The sequence below is a fragment of the Artibeus jamaicensis genome, unplaced genomic scaffold (genome assembly GCF_021234435.1).
Source record: "Artibeus jamaicensis isolate MK-2021 breed Jamaican fruit bat unplaced genomic scaffold, CSHL_Jam_final contig_332, whole genome shotgun sequence".
NCBI lineage: Eukaryota > Metazoa > Chordata > Mammalia > Chiroptera > Phyllostomidae > Artibeus > Artibeus jamaicensis.
This window is the reverse complement of record NW_026521788.1, coordinates 16,614,183-16,633,719: the sequence shown is the minus strand read 5'-3', so window position 1 is coordinate 16,633,719 and position 19,537 is coordinate 16,614,183. Positions and strand designations below refer to the sequence as shown.

The following is a 19,537-nucleotide window of genomic DNA, read 5'->3' as shown; positions in this document are numbered from 1 at the left end:
GTTTTTGCTGTCAAGAGTGGGAGAGAAATGAGGTAATAAGATGAAAAGTATAATAGGATGAGTTTTTGTTGTCGTTTTAAGATGGGAGAAATACCAGATGTTTGAATGCTGACAAGGAAGATCTGGCAGAGGGAAAACAGTGGATGCTGGAAAGGGGGAAAATTGCTGGAGCACAGTTTTTAAAGTATGCAATTTAGACTCTAAAGGTACCCATTAAATATAATTGAAAAGAATGAGTTAAGCAAAAAGGATTGAGGTTCTATTAACTGCTAGATAATAAGGTTGTTAGACAAAAATAAAAATGTGTTACTGATGTAAAAAGGGAAATACTGATGTATGAAAAAGGAAGTCTCCAAATTCATCCAATTCTATATGAGAAAGTTGTCCTTATCAAATATCTGGAGTATGTATTAGTTTATATTTAGAAGTGAAATATCACAAAGTAAAAAATAAACAAGTAAAACTGCATTACAACTATATTCCCTATGCAACTAAAAATAAAATACCTGAAGTGAAGTATTAGATTGAGAAACATATTTGCATCAAATATGACTTAAGGCTAATTTCTTTATTATGTGAGGTGCTCCAACAAGTAAATTACCAAGTAATCAAGAGAGAAATGGGTAAAGTACATACAGAGTATTTGCACCCTGGGAGATATAATTCATAAATATCAGGACAAATATTAACCTTGCTAATAACTCAAATGAAAAAGAAAACAATGAGATCCATTATACTTATTAGGAAAGTATAAAAAAATTAACCCCCTAAATCTGGCTATGTTACGATAAAGACATTACTCACTCACACATTATTGGTGGCAATGTAAAATATTAATATCCTTTTGGGACGTAATTTGGCAATTCATATCAATTGCCATAAAAGTATAGACATGGACTTAGATATACCCCTCTTGGATTTATCCTTTGAAAACACATAAAAAAGTACATATAAATGACATCCATTTAGCATTATAACTACATTGAGGCATTACGTATAATGAAATATTATAAATTATCTAAAAAGCAAAATTAAAAATAGGCGAATGTCTATAAAAATGATAAATACTGGTCTGATCAAATCAAAGATATAAAGTTTAAACATTCAGTATGCTGGAAATGTTGGGGAAATCACTAGTTCCATTCCCAGTCAAGGGCACATACACGGGTCGTGGGCCAGGTCCCTGGTTGGGGGCACGCAAGGCGACCGCACAGTGATGTTTCTCTCCTTCTCTTTCTACCTCCCTTCCCCTGTGTCTAAAAATAAACAAAGTCTTTTTAAAAAATGTTAGCGCTCCAGCCACGTGGCTCAGTTGGCTGGAGCATGATGCTGTGCACCAAATAGTTGTGGGTTTGATCCTGTCCGGGCACATAGGGGAGGCAACCAATAGACGTCTGTGTGTCTGTCTCTCCCCTTTCCCCTCTCTCTAAAATCAATAAACATATCCTCAGGTGAGGATTAAAAAAGAAAAAAAGTTAGAGTGAGATTTCCCTCAATCTATAAGAATCATGTTTCAAAAGGTACGGTATGGTTATCATGTATGAATATAATATTTGGTAATCTCAGATTACTATAACCTTAATTGTCAACTAACCTTTGACTCTTGTCTATAAAATTAAAGTACATCGATTTTAATAAAAAATCCTCTCACACCATCACAGGATGCTAGAGTTGTGCAAGTTTGGAGATTACCAGATCAGATCCTTTATATCTAAAGACAGAAACTGAGGTCTACAGTCAGTAGGAGACTGACTGACTCAAGTTCATTCAGGTAGTTAATGTAACTAACACTAGGTATGGATTCCAGGTTTCACAATGGTAGTCCAATGATACTTCTTTCTATACTATCTTACTTTTCCTTGTCTATGAAAGAATCTATGTATTATGTTCTGAATGTACAGTAAATGTAAGATAACACATTTAATGTGGTTTAAACTCATTTAATCTTTACAACAGTTTTAAGGATATAAATATAACTTTTTTAAGACGAGGACCCTGATGCTTAGATGGGGTTAGTATGTTTCCCAGGACCACACAACTAAACTGGCATCCAGGTCTGATTTCAAAGCCAGTGCTCTTCCCTGCAATGGTCTGCCATAAGGTCTGGGAAGAAAGCGCTCATGTGCTCCTGTACCCAGGGGGCTCTAGTTACAGAGGTTACTTATGTTCCTTGTGCATGCCACCAGAGGTTCATGTTGAGAGAGCTGTCTGATTTTTCTGTAGGCTCATGACTAGCTGGCTATTCAAATGGGTTAGAAAGGATATTAAGTAAATATTATTCCCTGGTGTAAAAAAGGTTTCCAAGTTTGTGAAGACCTTGGGATTGATTTTTTTGTGTCCTCATAACAACATAATCAAAAGAATAGAAAGCACTCAGTGCACTGACGTGGAGAAACTGATGAGCAAAGGGGTGAAATAGAATGATGGGTCTGTCTCCTGACAAGTGGGCTTTCTAATATGCTAATGTTCAATGGCTCATGAAATACATTTCCGTGACCTTTCCTCCCTCCCATTTTTGCTCCCTTTCTTTTGTCTAACACTTTAAATTCTGTAGCTTCCAATGCCATAGGCTATAATTATAATCCCCTCTCTCCAGGTAGGAAGCCCTCTAAGCTTTCAGTATTTCTCCATGTACAACCATCTTATACAGCAAGGGAAAACATCTTCCAAAGCAAAGCCGTCGCTCCCTAGTAAAATTTATCAGTTCTTTCTGAAATTCCTTGAAATAAGCCCCACCCTACCTTTCCAGCTTTCTCTCTCCCCAAGTCCCTCAAGATCTCCATAACTAATCTGCGCTTTGGCTCACAGTAGTTCCTTTATCTGGAATAAAGGAATTTTCTTTTTCATCTTTGTCTAAAGTCCGTTTGTTCTTTAAGACTCACCTCAAATGTAATATCCCTTTCTTTTTCTTTTAAAAAAATTTTTAAAAAACCCTCACTTGAGGATACATGTTTATCGATCTGAGAGAGAGAGAGGAAGAGAGAAATATTGATGGGTTGTCTCTGGTATGTGCCCTGACCAGGGATGGAACCTGCAACCTTCTGGTGTATGGGACAACACCCCAAGCAAGCCACCCGCCCAGGGTTCCCTTGCTTTTTCTGATTCTCCAATCGGATACCTCCAGCCATGTGGCTAGACAATGCCTTCATTCATTGTCTAACCCCTGTAGCATGCATGGGGTTACAAAACTTGACATTCTGATCTGGCCTGTAGGTATAGTGTACCCGAACTCTGTTTCATTCAGATCAATTCTGTTACTAACTGCTGTGATACAGACTGCACCTAGAAAAGACATATTCATAGTCAATGATAAAAAACAAAAATATGACTTGAGTAATGAAATGAAATCAATAATGCTTCAGATTTAAAAAAAAAATCAGTTAAAGAACTGGTCAAAGGAACCCAGAAAATCAAAGAAAAAAAAGAAAAAAAATAGTTTCTTAATGGGGCACCCGATTTTCTAGGTACAGACACAACACTTGATAGACCTCTACTAGGTCAAAAATGGTATGTCTGTGTTATGTAAATGACACTCAGAGAGAGACCCAAAAAGCCTAAAAAACGTGATGACATCTGTGATATGCCTTTATTACTCGAATTTTAGTTTTGTACAGACAAACACAGGAAGCTCTTGATCTAAAATTAGAAACTGTACAGAGGAAGGATAAACTGCATTAAGGTAATCAGATGATAAAATTTGAATGCTATTGCAAATCTGGTTGAATATGGCTACTAAACTATTAATTCACTCGCTAACAAAATAAACCCAAAATTCACAGAAAATTTAGCTTTCGCCCTAGTTAGAAACAGAATTAAATATTTGCTAATGGTTTTTATTCTTCCACATTTTAAAACTAATCAGAGCAGCCATCTGTCACATGAAAACATTTCATAAAGTTCCTGAGATAGTATTACTCCTACAGAGATCATGAATAATAAATCCAGGTGTCCCTGGCTTGTTACTACGTCACTGTTGTTTACTTTTTTTTGTGAGGAGGTGGGTAAGATGAAAAGGATGGGGAGAATTTAGTTTAAATTGTAGTCAAATAACTTTAGAGTAAACACAACTACAAGAATTTTTTTCGGATCTGTAGTACTTGTTGGTGAGATCACAATGAAATGAACCGATAACTTGAACAAAGGCAATGGACACCAGCAGCCTCTCACTTATATATTTCTGCTAAAACCGCTAAATTCTGGAATCTGGGAGAGCAGGCGGGTGTCACCACACAACAATGAGCTCCTTTCTCGGTAAACTCTAAATCACGCGGCAACTGGGATCCTTCCCAGGGATCTGAGCTAGGAGCCGTCTTGGGTTTTTAGACAAATCTCTCCTCCTACCACACGTGACCGAATGGCAATCTGCAGCCGAGACACACAAGCAACGCACCATCCGCAGGCTACAAAGGATCAGACCTTTACCGCTGCTGCATCCTCAGGAGGATTTCGGATCTTGCTACGCTCAGCGTCTGTGGAGCCTGCGCAGGGCGCCGCTGCAGCCGCAAGGCGCGCAGCTCCCGGCGGTAGGGCGGTGCCCCGCAGCGCAGGGAGAGGGAGCGAGGAGCACGCACCGCCTGCCGCGAGCTCCTGGCTATTCAGCGTGGCCGGAGCAGGGCCACTGGGCCGCGCGCAGTCCAGACGCAGCCACAGGACCCTCGTCCACCGCAGGGAGCCTCGCAGCAACGTGGATTAGGGGTAAGGAGGCCGAGGGCCCCCCCAGTCCCCGGGCAGGCCCGAGGCCCGACCAGCCCACCCCTGCTTAGGCCCGGGCCTTCCCTTGTGGTCCGGGGCTCTCCCCACACTTTCCCCGGGCATCACTTGGACTACGGGGGGCTATGAGTAGCACTTACACCACGGCTCTGGAGATCATCCAGGACACCATCTTTCCGGAGGTTTGGACCCCACCTCCTAGGTGGGTGGACACGAGCGGGTGCGGACCAGGCCACCAACGGCAGACTGCGTGCTCGCCTGCTCCCTGGGGCCGAGCTGGAACCCTCGGAAACTGGGCCCGGTGTACACGCCTGGCGGCCCGAGTTGGGAGACCGTAGGTCTCTCACCCGTCCCCGCCTTTCGGCGGATCCGCCACAGAGCCAGCCAGCCCCGCCCCTGCGCTCCGCTGATAGGTGGTGGCAGCAGCAGCGCGTTGGCGGAGGCCAGGTCTGGTCGGCGGGGATTTGGGGTCGTGGCTGGCGAGACCCCAGACCCCTGTCGGGGCCAGAGGGTCTCTTGGCCTGACTTTGCTCTCTAACCCCGGCCCCTCCCTAAGTTTCTGGGACGTCCCCCAGGCGTGGAGCGAGGTAGTGGCAGGCGGCAGAGGAAGGGGACGTGTATGTAGGGTTGTCTGTGCGTGTGTGGAAAAATAGTAGCAGGAACTCTGTAAGATTGAATTGCTTGGACCAGGCCATAGATTCTGAAGAGGCAAAATTTTGACTTGTGTTTAGCCACATCCGGTGTTCTCACTGTTCACTGAGATCCGGTGCCCTTGGCATCCTTAAAGTACTTCATTTTGAAGGGAACATCGGTAGGATACTTACACAGTCCTTACCGTGTTACAGGATTCTCAAGGTGGTGGGTGGTGCAGTGCGGGGAGGGGCAAGGAGGAAAACCTTGGGTTTCATGTTTGCAGCAGTGGGTGTAGTGTTGATAACACTGTCCTGGGCCTTCTAGGGCACCTTCCCATCACGGCATTTGCAAAGCCTGTTTTACAGACACATGTTTGAGCCTGCCAGATTCTCAAAGTAAAGCTGTGCCTAGGATTTCTGACCTGTCCTGCTATTTCCAGCTGTCTGTTTTTTTTTTGTGAGGTTGGATTATTGGGTACACTTTGCAGTTTTTGCAGATAGCATAATTCAAGAGGTAGAATTTTAAAACTTTTTTGGTGGCAGTATCAAGCTGAAAAGTTGATTTAAAAGTTTAGTCTTACATTTTTTTCACTTAAGATGAAAGTGAAAAATAATTCTAGTAGTCAGATGGTACGAAGGATAATGGATGATATGTGGTCTTTGAGTCTAAAGTACAAGAACACAATAATTATTTGGTGACTGTACCATAATTTATTCTATTTGTTCCTCAGTTTCCCCATAGTAAAAAGAGCCTAATAATATTGTAGGCTACCTCTTGCCCTTTAGGGGTGACATGAGCAATGCTAAATAACACGTTTAAGAATTTCTCAGGCTTGGAAGAAAATCAAGGACACATATAAGATTAAGATTATCCTGAGTTCTTTTGAGTTACCAGGTTCAATAGATTTAGTAATATTTTGATTATTTAAGAAATGAACTCAGATGCTGTTTTTTACTCTTAAGTTAGGTTTTTTTGTTTATTCATAATAAAAATGTATTTTAATTTTAGGGGTCTCATTAATGAAAATTTGCATTTGTTCAGAATCCTATATTTGGCCATCATTCAGCTTTATTTGGGGGTCAGGTGTGCCACATAAGCACCAGTTTTCTGGAAACTCTTGTGCAATAAAATTAAAAGTCATTTTAGTGACATTTGAATCCTTCCATGAACAAGTCTTGAAATGTTTTTACAGCCCGAATTTTTACTGCCTTCCCAACCTTCTCCCACCTCTCTTCTCTGAGCCAAGTTGTATTTTCATGCTCAGTGAGTTTGCCTGGACTTTTTTTTTTTTTTTAGTGATTTGGTCCGCATTCTGTGTCAGAATCCTTGTTTTTCCAATGTCCTGTGCTATGAAGATGGCCTCAATATTCCTCGGAGAGAATTATTCAGAATTTTCTCTAGGCTTCCATAATCTATTACTTGATTTTCTATTTAATACCCGTGTCATTCTGCTTTATATTATGGCTGTTTTCTGATGTCTAATCTACTGGATGATAAAATGTTTGAGGACAGGTACGGCATATTAGATATCTTTTGTGTTTTCCTAGTGTCTAGAATAGGATAATTGCCCAATAAAAGTTTAAATAATATTAGTCACTCTCTGAAGTATAACAACTTTACAAAATTTCAGCCTTGTACAGTAGAAGTCTTTTGAAAAATGTCTTGTGTTCTTAACGTTGAGGTCATCATTCTGAATATTAATTATTTTACTGCATCATAATACATTAATGCTTTTAGGGGGTGCTGAGATATATAGGACTGCTGGCTACTCTCTGAACTGTCCCTAAGTGCCTGTGTGTTAAGTTTCATTTTGTACGTTTATTTTATCTTCAGTCTCCCCCCATTTATGTTACTTTTTGCTGTTCTCTATCTAAAATAGCCCCGTTCTTCACTTCTCTGTGTGCCATGTGTTGGAAACCACCTACTACTGCTATACTCATGTTGTTACATTGTTGAGTTAACCTCAACAAAAAGCCTAGGTAGTGTTTATATCTGTTTGATACACTGGAAACCGAGGTTTAGATAGCTCACTGCCAATGACCACATAGCCTATAGGTAACTGGCACTCTAGGCCATGCTTCCTAAGCATTCTTTACATTATAATGTGATAGTTGAATTATGTCTAAGGTAGTGGCTCCAGGTGGGGAGTGCCCTCTCTGGGGAAGTTGGGAAACATTTTAATTTTTTAAATTTTTGTTTGGAATGACAGGGGCTAACCACCAGCATTTGATGGGTAGGGTCCAAGGATTCTATATTTTTTTGTGGTGCATGGGCCATTCTGAACAAAGAGTGTCACAATGTATTGCATGGTTTAGGAATATCCTGCCTGACATTTGTGTATTTATTTGTAATAATCTGAACCGAAAACCTCAATTTTACATATAAACTCATGGTTTTTACTGAGACTGAGTTTTCCATTGTTAATTTTCACATGCAACTGATGTATGAAAGGAAGATTTGTTTCCTTCACAACTTGACCAAGAGTTGTTGACAGTTTTGGAAAATTGCATCACAAACAAGTTTGCAATTGCAGCTGCTAATTAGCATTTATCTATGCATTACATTTATATGTCTTCTAGTTCAGTTTTATTTTAGGATTAATATATTGAAATATATTATGAATTATTTTCGTTTCTCTTCCATTTATATTTACGGTATATGGATTTGTTTGAAGTTGTCGGTGAGTATATTGTTAATTTCATTTTAGGGTGACAAAGCAGAAATTGGGAAATATTTTATGGAAGGGGAACATCAAATCTGATATGGTTGAGTATTGTTGGTCTACACTTAGAGTGACTTCAACTGAGGAGGAACTTCTCATGGAAAGTGCTTAGATTTTAGTAGTGGGTGTTTCTAGTCTTTGTGTGTTGGGCTGTGCCTTGGGATATTCAAGATCTATTAATAGACGTCCATTAAATAAATGCTTCATGGTGTAAGGCAAGGCTCTAAAAACAGTGGGACAAAAGAAAATACATTACCTGTTGCCTGGAACCTTTTGAAATGTGATTTCATTTGGCATACTTGAGATCATTTTCTATACAGAAGATAGAAAATTATTTGTTTAAATACTGAATATACATAGGTAGATATACACATATACTCACTAGTATTCATTTGTTGTGCTGTGAAGTGCTTCCTTCATGTGTTCTGCAAAGACAATTTTCTTTGGGTATTGAGTTGAATCATGGTAGGAGGTCACCTATTTAGGGTAAAAGACATTCTATCAGGAGACCTATTCCTAATACCAGTAATATGCTGTTTGGCAAGTCAATCTATTTCTTGTTAAATGAGCATGATAATGTTATGTAAATAAAGTGCAATTGGTTTTGAAGCCTTAGATAATTAGCCTCTATTAAAAGAATTGCTTTCTTTTCTACATCTGCACTTAATATTCCTGGGGAATACGTGGACTATGCATCTTCTACATTTAAAGGAGTTCATTTAAAAAGAAAAGAATGTGAAAGTGCCCAGAAGAGCAGGTAGTGACAGCAGAATCACATGGCACAGAGATAGCATCTACTCTATGTAATTATTAGTGAGTATACTAATGAGACTAAATACTAGGTCACCCTCCCATTTTTATTGGAGGAGTCTTTTCAAGTACTTAAAAATATTTTTGTATTGAAGAAGGGCTAAAATTACTAAATAAGTTTACATTTAATAGTTGTTTAGAAAATAGTATGAGGGAGAGAGTCTTAAAGAGAATGACTTAAAAGACAAAAACTGTTCTTTTTCCATCTGCCGCCAGCCAGATGGATATTGCTGGTGTTGTGACTGGTCAGCATTATGGTATTATGGTTATAAGAGGTCACATTTGGCATCTGACTGTGAAGTCAAGTTATAAAGAAAGAATATTAAAAGTACAACAATTGGATTGCAGTAGAATAGAAAGATTAGATTCTGAATTGAATATTTTACTATAGATATTAATAGAAAAAAATAGTTACCATCTAACAATGAAGAAAGCAAAATATGTCCATGATGGCTGGATCTATGGAAAACACATAGTAAGGAATCAAGCATATCTAAGGCTCTTATAAATTTGAGATAGTAGCTTTACTTACAGCAATTAAGGATTTAGACAGAAGAGCTTATTTTCCCCCTTTAGGGTAAAAAAATGGTTTTTGGTTTATGTTAAATGGCAGAGAAATATCTAGCTTAAGACATACTTGAGGGTTTGCGCTATTCTTCATTTAAAATAGACTAGGTTAGTACCCAGTTTTACAATCAAGGTAGACCTATGATTTCAGGTGTTATTCAGGTGCATATGGGATTACAGTGTAATTTGCAGAAAGCTTCAATATATGATCATTTCAGCATGTCTAGTAAGCAAAACTTTAGCAATTTTTTACTGATGTTTTTTAATGGTAATTCAAAGTACGTGGAATAAAATTCAGAAGGGTAAACAATGAAAAGTTTGTTATTTGTTGCCTGTTTTCAGCTACTCAGTTCCATTCAGAGACTATGTAACCAGGTTTTTTGTTTGTTTTGCCAGAGTAATGTCTAGAAACAGACTCAATATGTAGGTATTTTGTTGGGAACTGCCCTTCCTGGTTTCAGAAGCTGTAATCCCCTGTGGCTAAGGCTGAGTAAAGGACCTTGGGACTCTAAGCCACTTAGGAAACAAAACTTATCCTCCTTGTAGGGGCACCACCTCTTCCCCCTTTCTCTTCATCCTGCTTGGCCCTGGGCGGATGAACGGTTAGCCAGTGACTGGTAACATTCCTCAAGGGAGGGGCGACCTAAGACAGGCATGATCATGAGGGGGCCTTCAGAGAAGGACTTGGGTGGGCTATAGAAAAAGGGGGTGATGGACCCTTGCCCCTTGGCCCTTGGCTTTAACATAACCTGAGTCTTCATTCTGTCTGCAAGAAGTGTCCTAATCTCTTGGCTGCCTTACTCCTCCTGCCTGACTTAAGCCTGAAACAATGCTGGAAGTGGGTGCGGCCCTGTGCTGAAAAGGGCAGGTTCCCTAGGGCGATCAGGCCTAAGAAGGAATGCATAAAATCCTATGAAACCTGCTTTGCTAATACCCTCAGTTTAAATGATAAAGGTCCAAACAGGAAGTGAGTTTGTACCCCAAAGTTTTATGGCCCTTTGACTATATGACTCTGATTCAGAATAAGTCTTCAGAGTTCTTCAAATGTTATCTGTTGTTTAATCATTTCTGCCTGACAATGGTTGATGAGCTTTACGTATACATCCTGTATTCTCATGCAGATTGAACCCAATAAAAGCCTGTTAAGGCAAGAGTTGAGCACTCTTCTCTTGAGAGGGTGGTCGAGGCACTCCGAGGCTTTTCCCTCCTCTTGAGAAATCAAGCTGTCCCTTTTCCTCCACAGGACTTGGTAGTCTGTGTGAATTTATCTCATCTCATCCATAACACTGGGGACCCTAGGAGCCAAGATCTGTGACAGTATTTAGTCTAAAATAAAGGTGTAATTTTACATCAGTTGGAACATGGTGGACTGACTTAGTAAATATTTTGTGACAGCCAGCCAGTTATAATAAAAACTCAAGGAAAAGTTATTTCTACTAAATATGAAATGTAAGGTGCTATAAAAGTATAAAAAGAAAATATAGGTGAAGGTAATCTTGGTAGTAGAAAGGTCTTTCAAAGCATGCCATAAAGTCAGAAACCAAAAAGGCAGTTCTTACAAACTTAATTGCATAAGAACTTAAAATTCCTATTCTTCAAAAAAACAATATAAATAAGATTTCAAGACAAATGACAAACTGGGAAAAATACTTGTAAAACCAGACCAAGGATTGTTTTAATATAAACTGTCCTTAATATAAACAATTTAGAAGTTGCCACTTTGTTTTAACAACAAGTAAAAAGCTGAACACATTAAGGAAACCAACAACTTTTCTTAGATCCTTCATAGAAATGTCACAGGAAAAACTGCTGCCCCCCAAATTAGAAAAACAGAGAGTCAGAGATTCACAATTTACCAAAGCAAAAACCTCCGCAGGATCCAGTGCTAGGATAGGGGGTGGGGGTTATGGCCAGGGTGGAGAAGAGGAATCATTTCGTAATACACCCAAGCATTCTGCTTTTCTTAACAAGGTGGGTCCTCAGGTGAAACTATTTTGCTACAGTCTAAACTAAGTGGGGAAAGGAAAATACTCAACACTGGCCAGCTCTAGCTTTCCACTTGGAGGAAGGGAAAAACCCAATTTGAGCCCCTCTTGCCATACATGTAGGGGAAGGGAAATATATAACTCCTATAAGGCCTCCATGAGGCCTGTTTGCCACAGTTGTGTTTACTCAGTGCATCATGTCTACCTTTCAACAACAAAATTACAAGGCATACTAAAAGGCAAAAAAGCACAGTTTGAAGAGACTGAGCAATCATCACAACCAGAGTCAGGATGTAGAAGGAATCTTGGAATTGTCAAACCAGGAATTAAAAACGAAAAATCATTACTGATATGTTTAGAGTTTTAATGGAAAAAAAAGACAGCATACAAAACTAAATGGATATGATAATCAGAGAGGTATAAATTTTAGGAGAGAATACGAAAAGTTGGAAAACAGAAATGAAGAATACCTTTAATGTGTCCATTATTGTTTGGGACATTGCTCAGGAAAAGAATCTCTGAGCTTAAGGATATGATAATAGACTACTCCAAATCTTAAAAGCAGAGAGGGAAAAAAAACAGAGCAGAGTATCCAAAACCTGGGACAACTACAAGGAATAGAGGAGGGAACTTCCTCAAGTTGATGAAGAACAACTATGTAGCATACTTAATGGTAAGAAACTAGAAGTGTTCCCACTAAGATCAGGAATAAGGCAAGGATGTTCCACCATTTATTTCCACAGCATACTGGAAATCCTAGCTAATATAATAAGACAAGAAAAGGAACATAAATTATGCTGATTGGGAAGGAAGAAATAAAACTGTCTTTGTTCTCAGTTTTATTTCTATATAGATCATCGATATAGAACATCCCAAAGAATAAACAAGAAAATTCCTGGATTATAAATGATTATAGCAAGTTGCAGGGTACAAAATTAATATACAGAAGTTAATTGCTTTTTTATATATAATCAGTAAACAAGCAGAATTTGAAATTGAAAGCACAATACCATTTATTTTAGTGTCCCCCAAAATGAATTACTTAGGGACAAACTAACAAAATATGTGTAAGATCTCTATGAAGAAAACTAGAAAATTCTGATAAACAAAATAAAAAAACTAAATAAATGGAGTGTTTTTTTCATGCTCATGGTTGGGAAGACTCACTATTGTCAAGAGGTCAGTTCTTTTCAACTTGATTAGATTCAGTAAAATAACAATCAAAATCACTGCAAATAATTTTATGGATATTGACAAACTGACTTTAAAGTTTATATGCTGAGGCAAAAGACACAAAATAGCCAATTCATATTAAAGGAAAAGAACGAAGTCAGAGAGCTGACACTACCTGACTTCAAGACTAAATATAAAGCTGCTTTAGTGTGGTATTGAAAGAATAGACAAGTATGTCAATGTGATAGAATAGAGAGCCCAGAAATATATCCATTTGAATAGAGTCAAACTGATTTTTGACACAGAGGAGCAGAGATAATACACTAGAGCAAAGATGGTGTTGTCAACAAATAGTTTCAGTACAACTGCATATCTATATGCAAAGAAATGAATCTAGACATAGATCTTATGCCTTTCCCAAAATTAACTGAAAATGTATCGTAGACCTAAATGTAAAATGCAGCACTCTAATAAAACTCCTAGAAGATAACAGGAGAAAACCTAGGTAACCTTGAGTATGGCAGTGAGGTTTAGGTACAACACCAAAGGCATTATGCATGAAATAAATAATTGATAACCTGCACTTTATTAAAATTAAGAACTTATGTTCAGTGAAAGACACTGTCAGGAGAATGAGAAGATATGTCAGAGGCTGGGAGAAAATACTTACTTGCGAAAGACGTTTGATAAAAAGACTTGCCCAAAATATACAAAAAAGTCTTAAAACTTAATAATCAGAAAAAAAAAATCCCGATTAAAAGTGGTCAAAGGTCCTGAATAGACACCTCACCGAAGAAGATACACAAATGGCAAATAAACACAAGATGTTCAACATTACATATCATTAGGGAAATGCAAATAGAAATGAGGTATACTTATTAGAATGGCCAAAATCTAAAACGAGAACGGAATGGTACAGACACTTTGGAAGAAAGTTTGGCAGTTTCTTACAAAACTAAACATATACTTACCTTGTGATTTAGCAGATCCAGCAATCACATTCCTTGGTATTTAGCCGAAGAAGTCAAACACTGTGTCTACACAGAAACCTGTATATGGATGTTTGTAGTTGCTTTATTCAGAGTTGCACAAACTTGGAAACAACCAAGATATTGTTGAGTAGGTGAATGGACAAATAAAACTGTGGTATACCCAGATAAGGGAATATTATTTAGGGTCAAAAAGAAATGAGCTATCAGGCCATGGAAAGCCATGAAGAAAACTTGAATGCATTTTACTAAGTGAAAGAAGCCAATCTGAAGAGGCTATGTAGTTTATCAGTCCAGTTATATAACATCCTGGAAGAGGCAGAACGATGTAGACAATAGAAAGATTTGTGGTTATCATGGGGTTAGGGGTGAAGGAGGGGATAAAGAGGCAGATACAATGCACGGACTTTTGGGTGGTAATGATATGTCGATATAGGTTCATCAGCTGGAACAAGTGCACCACTGGTGGGGGATGTTGATAGTGGAGGAGGGTGTATGTGTGTGGGGCAGAAGGTGTATGGGATTTTTCCGTAAACCTAAAACTGATCTAAAAAATGAAGTTTATTGAGTCGTGTCCTCTGTTTGGCTCCAAGAAACTTTTATGAAAGTTAAAAAAAAATGAAAAGTTTATTAATCAAAAAATAAATCTCAGTAGGAAGATGCACAAAGGCAATTTATGAAGTAGTGCAAGTGGCCAGGACGTACTGTATTCCTAACTAATCTAGAGATATGAGTGGTTCAAGTTCAGAACTGGGTCTTGTTCATGAAACATAGTTCAATACCAAAAGTTATTAAAAAGGAATTCCATTTGTCCTCAAACTGCATTACAGAGAATTTGATTCATAACCATATTAATAATTCTCGTATGCTCTTTGGTCCTCATTTCTCTTACTGCCCTGGAGCTTCTTACATCTCAAACTCTGAAAAGCTTTTTCCTCAAATCCAGTTAACATGGTTGCTTCATTCCCCCCACCCGCAAACATTTCTTACTTTTTCCTCTATTACAGTGACCAATTTAATATTGGTATGTCATTCCTTCTTAGGAAGGGGAAATAATAATGGAGGGAGGAGGGCTGTGGACATTCATGTTAATAAATTTTTTCTAGGTCACTGAGAAATATTTTCAGTTTCACTAATTATTAAAGTACAGACACTTTTTTTTTAAAATGCTAAATTAGCAAGTATGAAATAGAATTTTATTGCTTAGTATTGGTGTAGTTGTATGGTACTCTTAAGTCCCTATTGAAAAATTGGGGGAAGAAATTTTACACATTTTTGTATTTTTGTTGATGCCAGGTCTTTGTTTTTGAGTACCACTTCTAAGAATTGATCCCAGGCCTTTGGTTCAGTGTGTGTGTGTGTGTGTGTGTGTGTGTGTGTGTAGGGGGGGCCCATCAAGTATGTGTTTAAAAGTTCTGTTTTTGTCCTCGTTCTGTTATATTCTCAAAAGTTACTCCATGCCATGTATCTCAGAATTATTTGTGCAACCTGTATTCACAGCACCTGTGTGATGCTTCTTAAAAGAATAGATTCTCCGTTCTCACCACATAGAAACTAAATCAGGTTCTCAGGGTAGGGCCCAGGAATCTTTTTTAAAAAACTCACCATAATTAGATAATATAATTATACTGTATGGCAAGAGGCAGACTCTATTATTTCAGACTGCAAAGTTTGTGAATTTCTTTGATCAAGCTCCAATCCCACCCAGCTCTAACCCAGGAAGGACTTGACCAAAATACTTGTACAACTCTAAATCTTTGAATTTTCACTCTTTTTACCTTGAAATTTTCTTATATTTTTATCACTTTTCATTAAGAAATTATTTTATTTCTAGTTAAAAGAAAGATCGTGTACCCTTTTGGTCAAGGAAGCTTTGATCCTTTTTTCATGCTTCTTTCCCGACAGTCCGTGTTCTTTCTTCCTACCACCTTTTCTTCTGTACTTTATATTATGTTTTTGAGATTTATCCTGTTGTTACTTTGTGACTGTAGTTCCTTGAGTTCCACTGCTGTGTAATATTCCATTATATATACAGGAAAATATATTGTATATAGGTATATATATATATGTACACACACACACTATATATATATATATATTTTTTATTTCATTTAAGGATATTTTGGAAGTTTGGAATTTTTTTTTTTTTGGCTCCAGCCAAATTTGTGAAAGTTTATCTAAGGTGTGTAATATGTAAAACATCGTATTTAGAAAATTATAGACACTCTAAAGTGTAATTTTCTTTTATTACCATGTATTTGACCCCCTTTCCCCACGTTGCCCTCCCCTTTCCCCATAACTACCGTCTCTGTCAGCTGGACTACTCCAAATCTAACTTTTCTAATTGATCTTTCTATTTCTATTCTTGACCTGTTACATGTTACATTCCGTTGTGTGCATAACAACCAGAGTGGCCTTTTTAGTACACAAATGTCAGGACTTTTGTTTATTGCTTAAGGCCCCCGACAAATGGCTTTCCTTGCACTTGAATCAAACTTCTGTGTGAGCTGGTCCTTGCATGCCTTTGCAACTTCATCTGATGCTCTCCTCCTGGCCCACTAAGCTTCCGCCATGCTGGCGTTTTTTCTGTTCTCATAAATGTCATCCTATTTTCTGTATTAGAATCTTTGCATTTACTGCTCCAGAATGAGCAACTCTTTTCTCTGGATTGGCTTCTTGATGCCATTCAGATTCTAGGATTCCCTCTATTTATTACCCATTCTAACCTATTCACCTAATCACTCTGTATTATCCTATTTTAGTTCTCTTGCGATAGGGCTAACCACTGCTTCTGCTCTTGTTTTCTGTAGCCTCTTCTACTCAGAAAGTAAAGTCTGTTAGAGTAGGAATGTTGTCTTTCTGTTTTCATTATTATATTCCAAATACCTACAGTAAATATTTATTGATATATTTTAGACTGTATTAAGTCTTTTTTAAAAGATTTTATTTATTCATTTTTAGGGAGAGGGGAAGAGAAGGAGAATGAGAATTATCGATGTGTGATTGCCTCTTGTGGGACCTGTACTGCAGCCCAGGCATTTACCCTGACTTGGCATCGATCTGGCAACACTATGGTTCACAGCCTGCACTCAATCCACTGAGCTACACCAGCCAGGGACTTTTTTTTTTTAAGATTTTACTTTTGTTTATTTTTAGAGAGAGGGGAAGGAGGGGAGAAAGGTAGAGGAACATCAGTGTGTGGGAGGTACATTGATTAGTTGTCTCTTGCACATACCCCCACCAGGGACCTGGCCCACAGAGTGAGAAAATGTGTCTAAAGCAAGTAAAATAGGGAATAAAAGCTAAGAGTTATTGATGATCTGATGTTATCATATAATAAAAATGACTTATAAAGATTCCAAGTAAATCAATCATACATTGCTTCATTCAGGGAGTTGGGGATGGGGGGGTTGTGAGGTTAGCCATATCATGTCCTATGGATTCTGAGTGGTTTACTCTAGTCAGGAAAGAAGTGGATAATGAATGTATACACTGGGTATGATATTACACTTTTTGTCTATAGGCTGCACATAGCATTTTATAGAATGTGTCCCAGTCAAAGTCATTCATAATACAATGATCATTTAAGAGTGTCATGATGAGAATGTGGCTTGTAGCAACTAAAGTGGAGCGAGCAGGGAAACAGAATAGAGTGATGATCATGAGACACAGTGTGTGGACACTGATGGAGTTAGGTACTTTTAAATCCATCAGAATGGTGCAGATCTCAGAGAGGGGGCTAGGATGGAGACTCAATGACCATATTCTTAGCAACTTCCAGAAGGTGTTTAGTCATTGAAGAAGCAGAACTAGGCATTTGGACAGAGCTTAAGTTGGTAAGTAGCCAGGAGAATGAGAGAAAGAATTGCCTAGGATTCACAGCAAAGAATAAATGTTGGGTTAACTTCATTTACCTTCATTCAGTTCATCCTAGTGAGAGCTAATCTCAGAGTTTCCTAGGCCTGGCACTGGTAATAAAAGGCAGCTGGTGGATTGTGTATGTGCAGTTTGGAGGGATGAAGGGGCTGGAGTGAGGGTGGAGCAGACACACTATTTCTGGGTAGAAACATTTTTGGGGCAGAGAATCAGATGTTAGAACTATCACAGACCATTGAGGTGGTTTTAGTCCATTGTCTCCCAAAATTTTCACACACACAGAGTTCTTAAATTGTTTTATCTACTGTGAATTCCATATTACAAAAATGTTTTTTCTCAAAACCTTTAATTATTAATAACTTGCCTCCCCATTTTTAAAACAAGGACTGTGATTAGAGCTGCATATGCTACCCATACTGAGTTGGCATAAGTTTAACTAAAGGGAAAAAAAAACCTCCACAATTTTAGAGACCTGTTGGAGACCTGTATGTCATTTTGCAATTAAATGGTTATTTCTTTTAGACTTTTCAAATATTAAAAATGACCTGTGGCCTTTAGGTTGAGACCTTTGGAGCTTAACCATTAACATTCTTGTTTCTCAGGCCTTCTGACATCAAGTCTTTGTCTCTTAAGATCTTTGTTATTTTGCATAGATTACTTAGCTCTAAGACTTAGTTGTTCCATCTGCAAAATTAGTATAATAGTAGTACCTACTTCAGGAAGTTATTTTGAGGATCACATGAGATAAGCACTGGCATATTGCCTGATACATACTAAGATTTCAGTGATTATTAGCCATTCTGTTTTTATTACTGTTACTGCTGTTTAGAGCTATGCAGCTCATATTCTTGAAATTATATTACAGATTATGGACTCAAAGATTGATCTTTTTACTTGCCCAGAATTGATTCCCTCTTCTTTAACCCCAAGGAAGATGGAGTTGAGCAAAGAATTTATTATATTGGAAGTTGTAGGGGCAGGGAGAATTGAAGAGCTGGCAGGTTTTTAAAGTCTCCATCCTATACACAAAACAGCTGTTCTTCATTCACAGAGCACAGGGTGAGGGGGTAATAGGCTTTAACTTCAGTAGTGAGTGGATTACTGAGGTGCCATAGTGAACTGTTGGAGATATCTCAAAAGTTAAAAATGGACTTGCCTTTTTACCTAGTGATCCCACTTTTGGGAATATATCTGAAGGAGCCCAAAACACTAATTTGAGAGAACATAAGCACCCTGTGTTTATCGTAGTGTTGTTTACAATCACCAAGGTGTGGAAGCAGCACAAGTGTCCATCAGTAGATGAGTGGATAAAACAACAATGGCACATTTCTACAGTGGCATACCACTTGGTCATAAAAAAGAAAATTTTACCCTTTGTGACAGCATGGATGAGCCTGGAGAACATTATACTAAGTGAAATAAGCCAGTTAGAGAAAGACAAATGCTATATAATTTCACTCATATGTGGAATCTAATGAACAAACTCAAATAACAAGGAAAATAAAGACAGATTTCACAGATAGAGAGAAGGATGACCCCTAGGGAGTGAGGGTGGGCAGGGGATGGAGGGATTGTTTGCTTAATAGCCAACAAAATGGCTACTCTCTTTTTTATTATTGCCAAAGTCAGTGACAGCTGTACCATTAGTTGATTATTTTGTTTCCTGGACTACTTTGTAAACTTGTTGAGAAAAGGAAGAAGGTATAGTCTGTGTGTGTGTATCTGCCGTTCCTCCTTTATTCATACTTCGTGTGCAAAGAAAACATTCTTAAGTTATTTATTTTAGCTGTTCGAGACCTTGAAGGTACAGGAGCTAGTATCTTTAAATTTTATTTTTTTATTTATTTACTCTAAAGAATATTTTCATTTAAACCATTTAATTTCTTTTCACTCAAAATTGCTACATAAAATATGAGGCAAAGGGAAGCTGGTCTTCAAGAATTGGTTTTTAAGTTTTTACTGGTATAATGATCCTTTCAAGCCTGGAGCTACTAAACGATGAGAGAAAAACTTCATTTCAAACTGGCTTGGTGGTCTGAGTGGGCTGTAGCAAAAGCTGGTTGTCACAGATA

The 19,537-nt window shown here is 38.1% G+C and overlaps 2 protein-coding genes across 6 annotated transcripts in view; one reads left to right on the top strand and one right to left on the bottom strand.

Moving 5' to 3' along the window:
* Positions 1-5,089, bottom strand: part of REEP3 (receptor accessory protein 3) — a 75,038-nt gene extending 69,949 nt beyond the window's left edge. The window contains exon 1 of one of the 3 annotated variants that reach the window (XM_037158689.2): positions 4,851-5,089. In XM_037158689.2, coding sequence (XP_037014584.2) covers positions 4,851-4,882 — 32 coding nt within the window. In that variant the 5' untranslated portion in view covers positions 4,883-5,089. Of the gene's footprint in view, positions 1-4,416; positions 4,491-4,850 lie in introns of those variants that run through there. The other 2 variants (XM_037158691.2, XM_037158692.2) reach the window with 2 other exon arrangements.
* JMJD1C (jumonji domain containing 1C) overlaps positions 4,561-19,537 on the top strand; it is a 311,987-nt gene continuing 297,010 nt past the window's right edge. The window contains exon 1 of one of the 3 annotated variants that reach the window (XM_053664018.1): positions 4,561-4,695. The gene's annotated coding sequence lies outside the window, so the exon portion shown is untranslated. The remainder of the gene's footprint in view (positions 4,696-19,537) is intronic. The other 2 variants (XM_053664019.1, XM_037158687.2) reach the window with 2 other exon arrangements.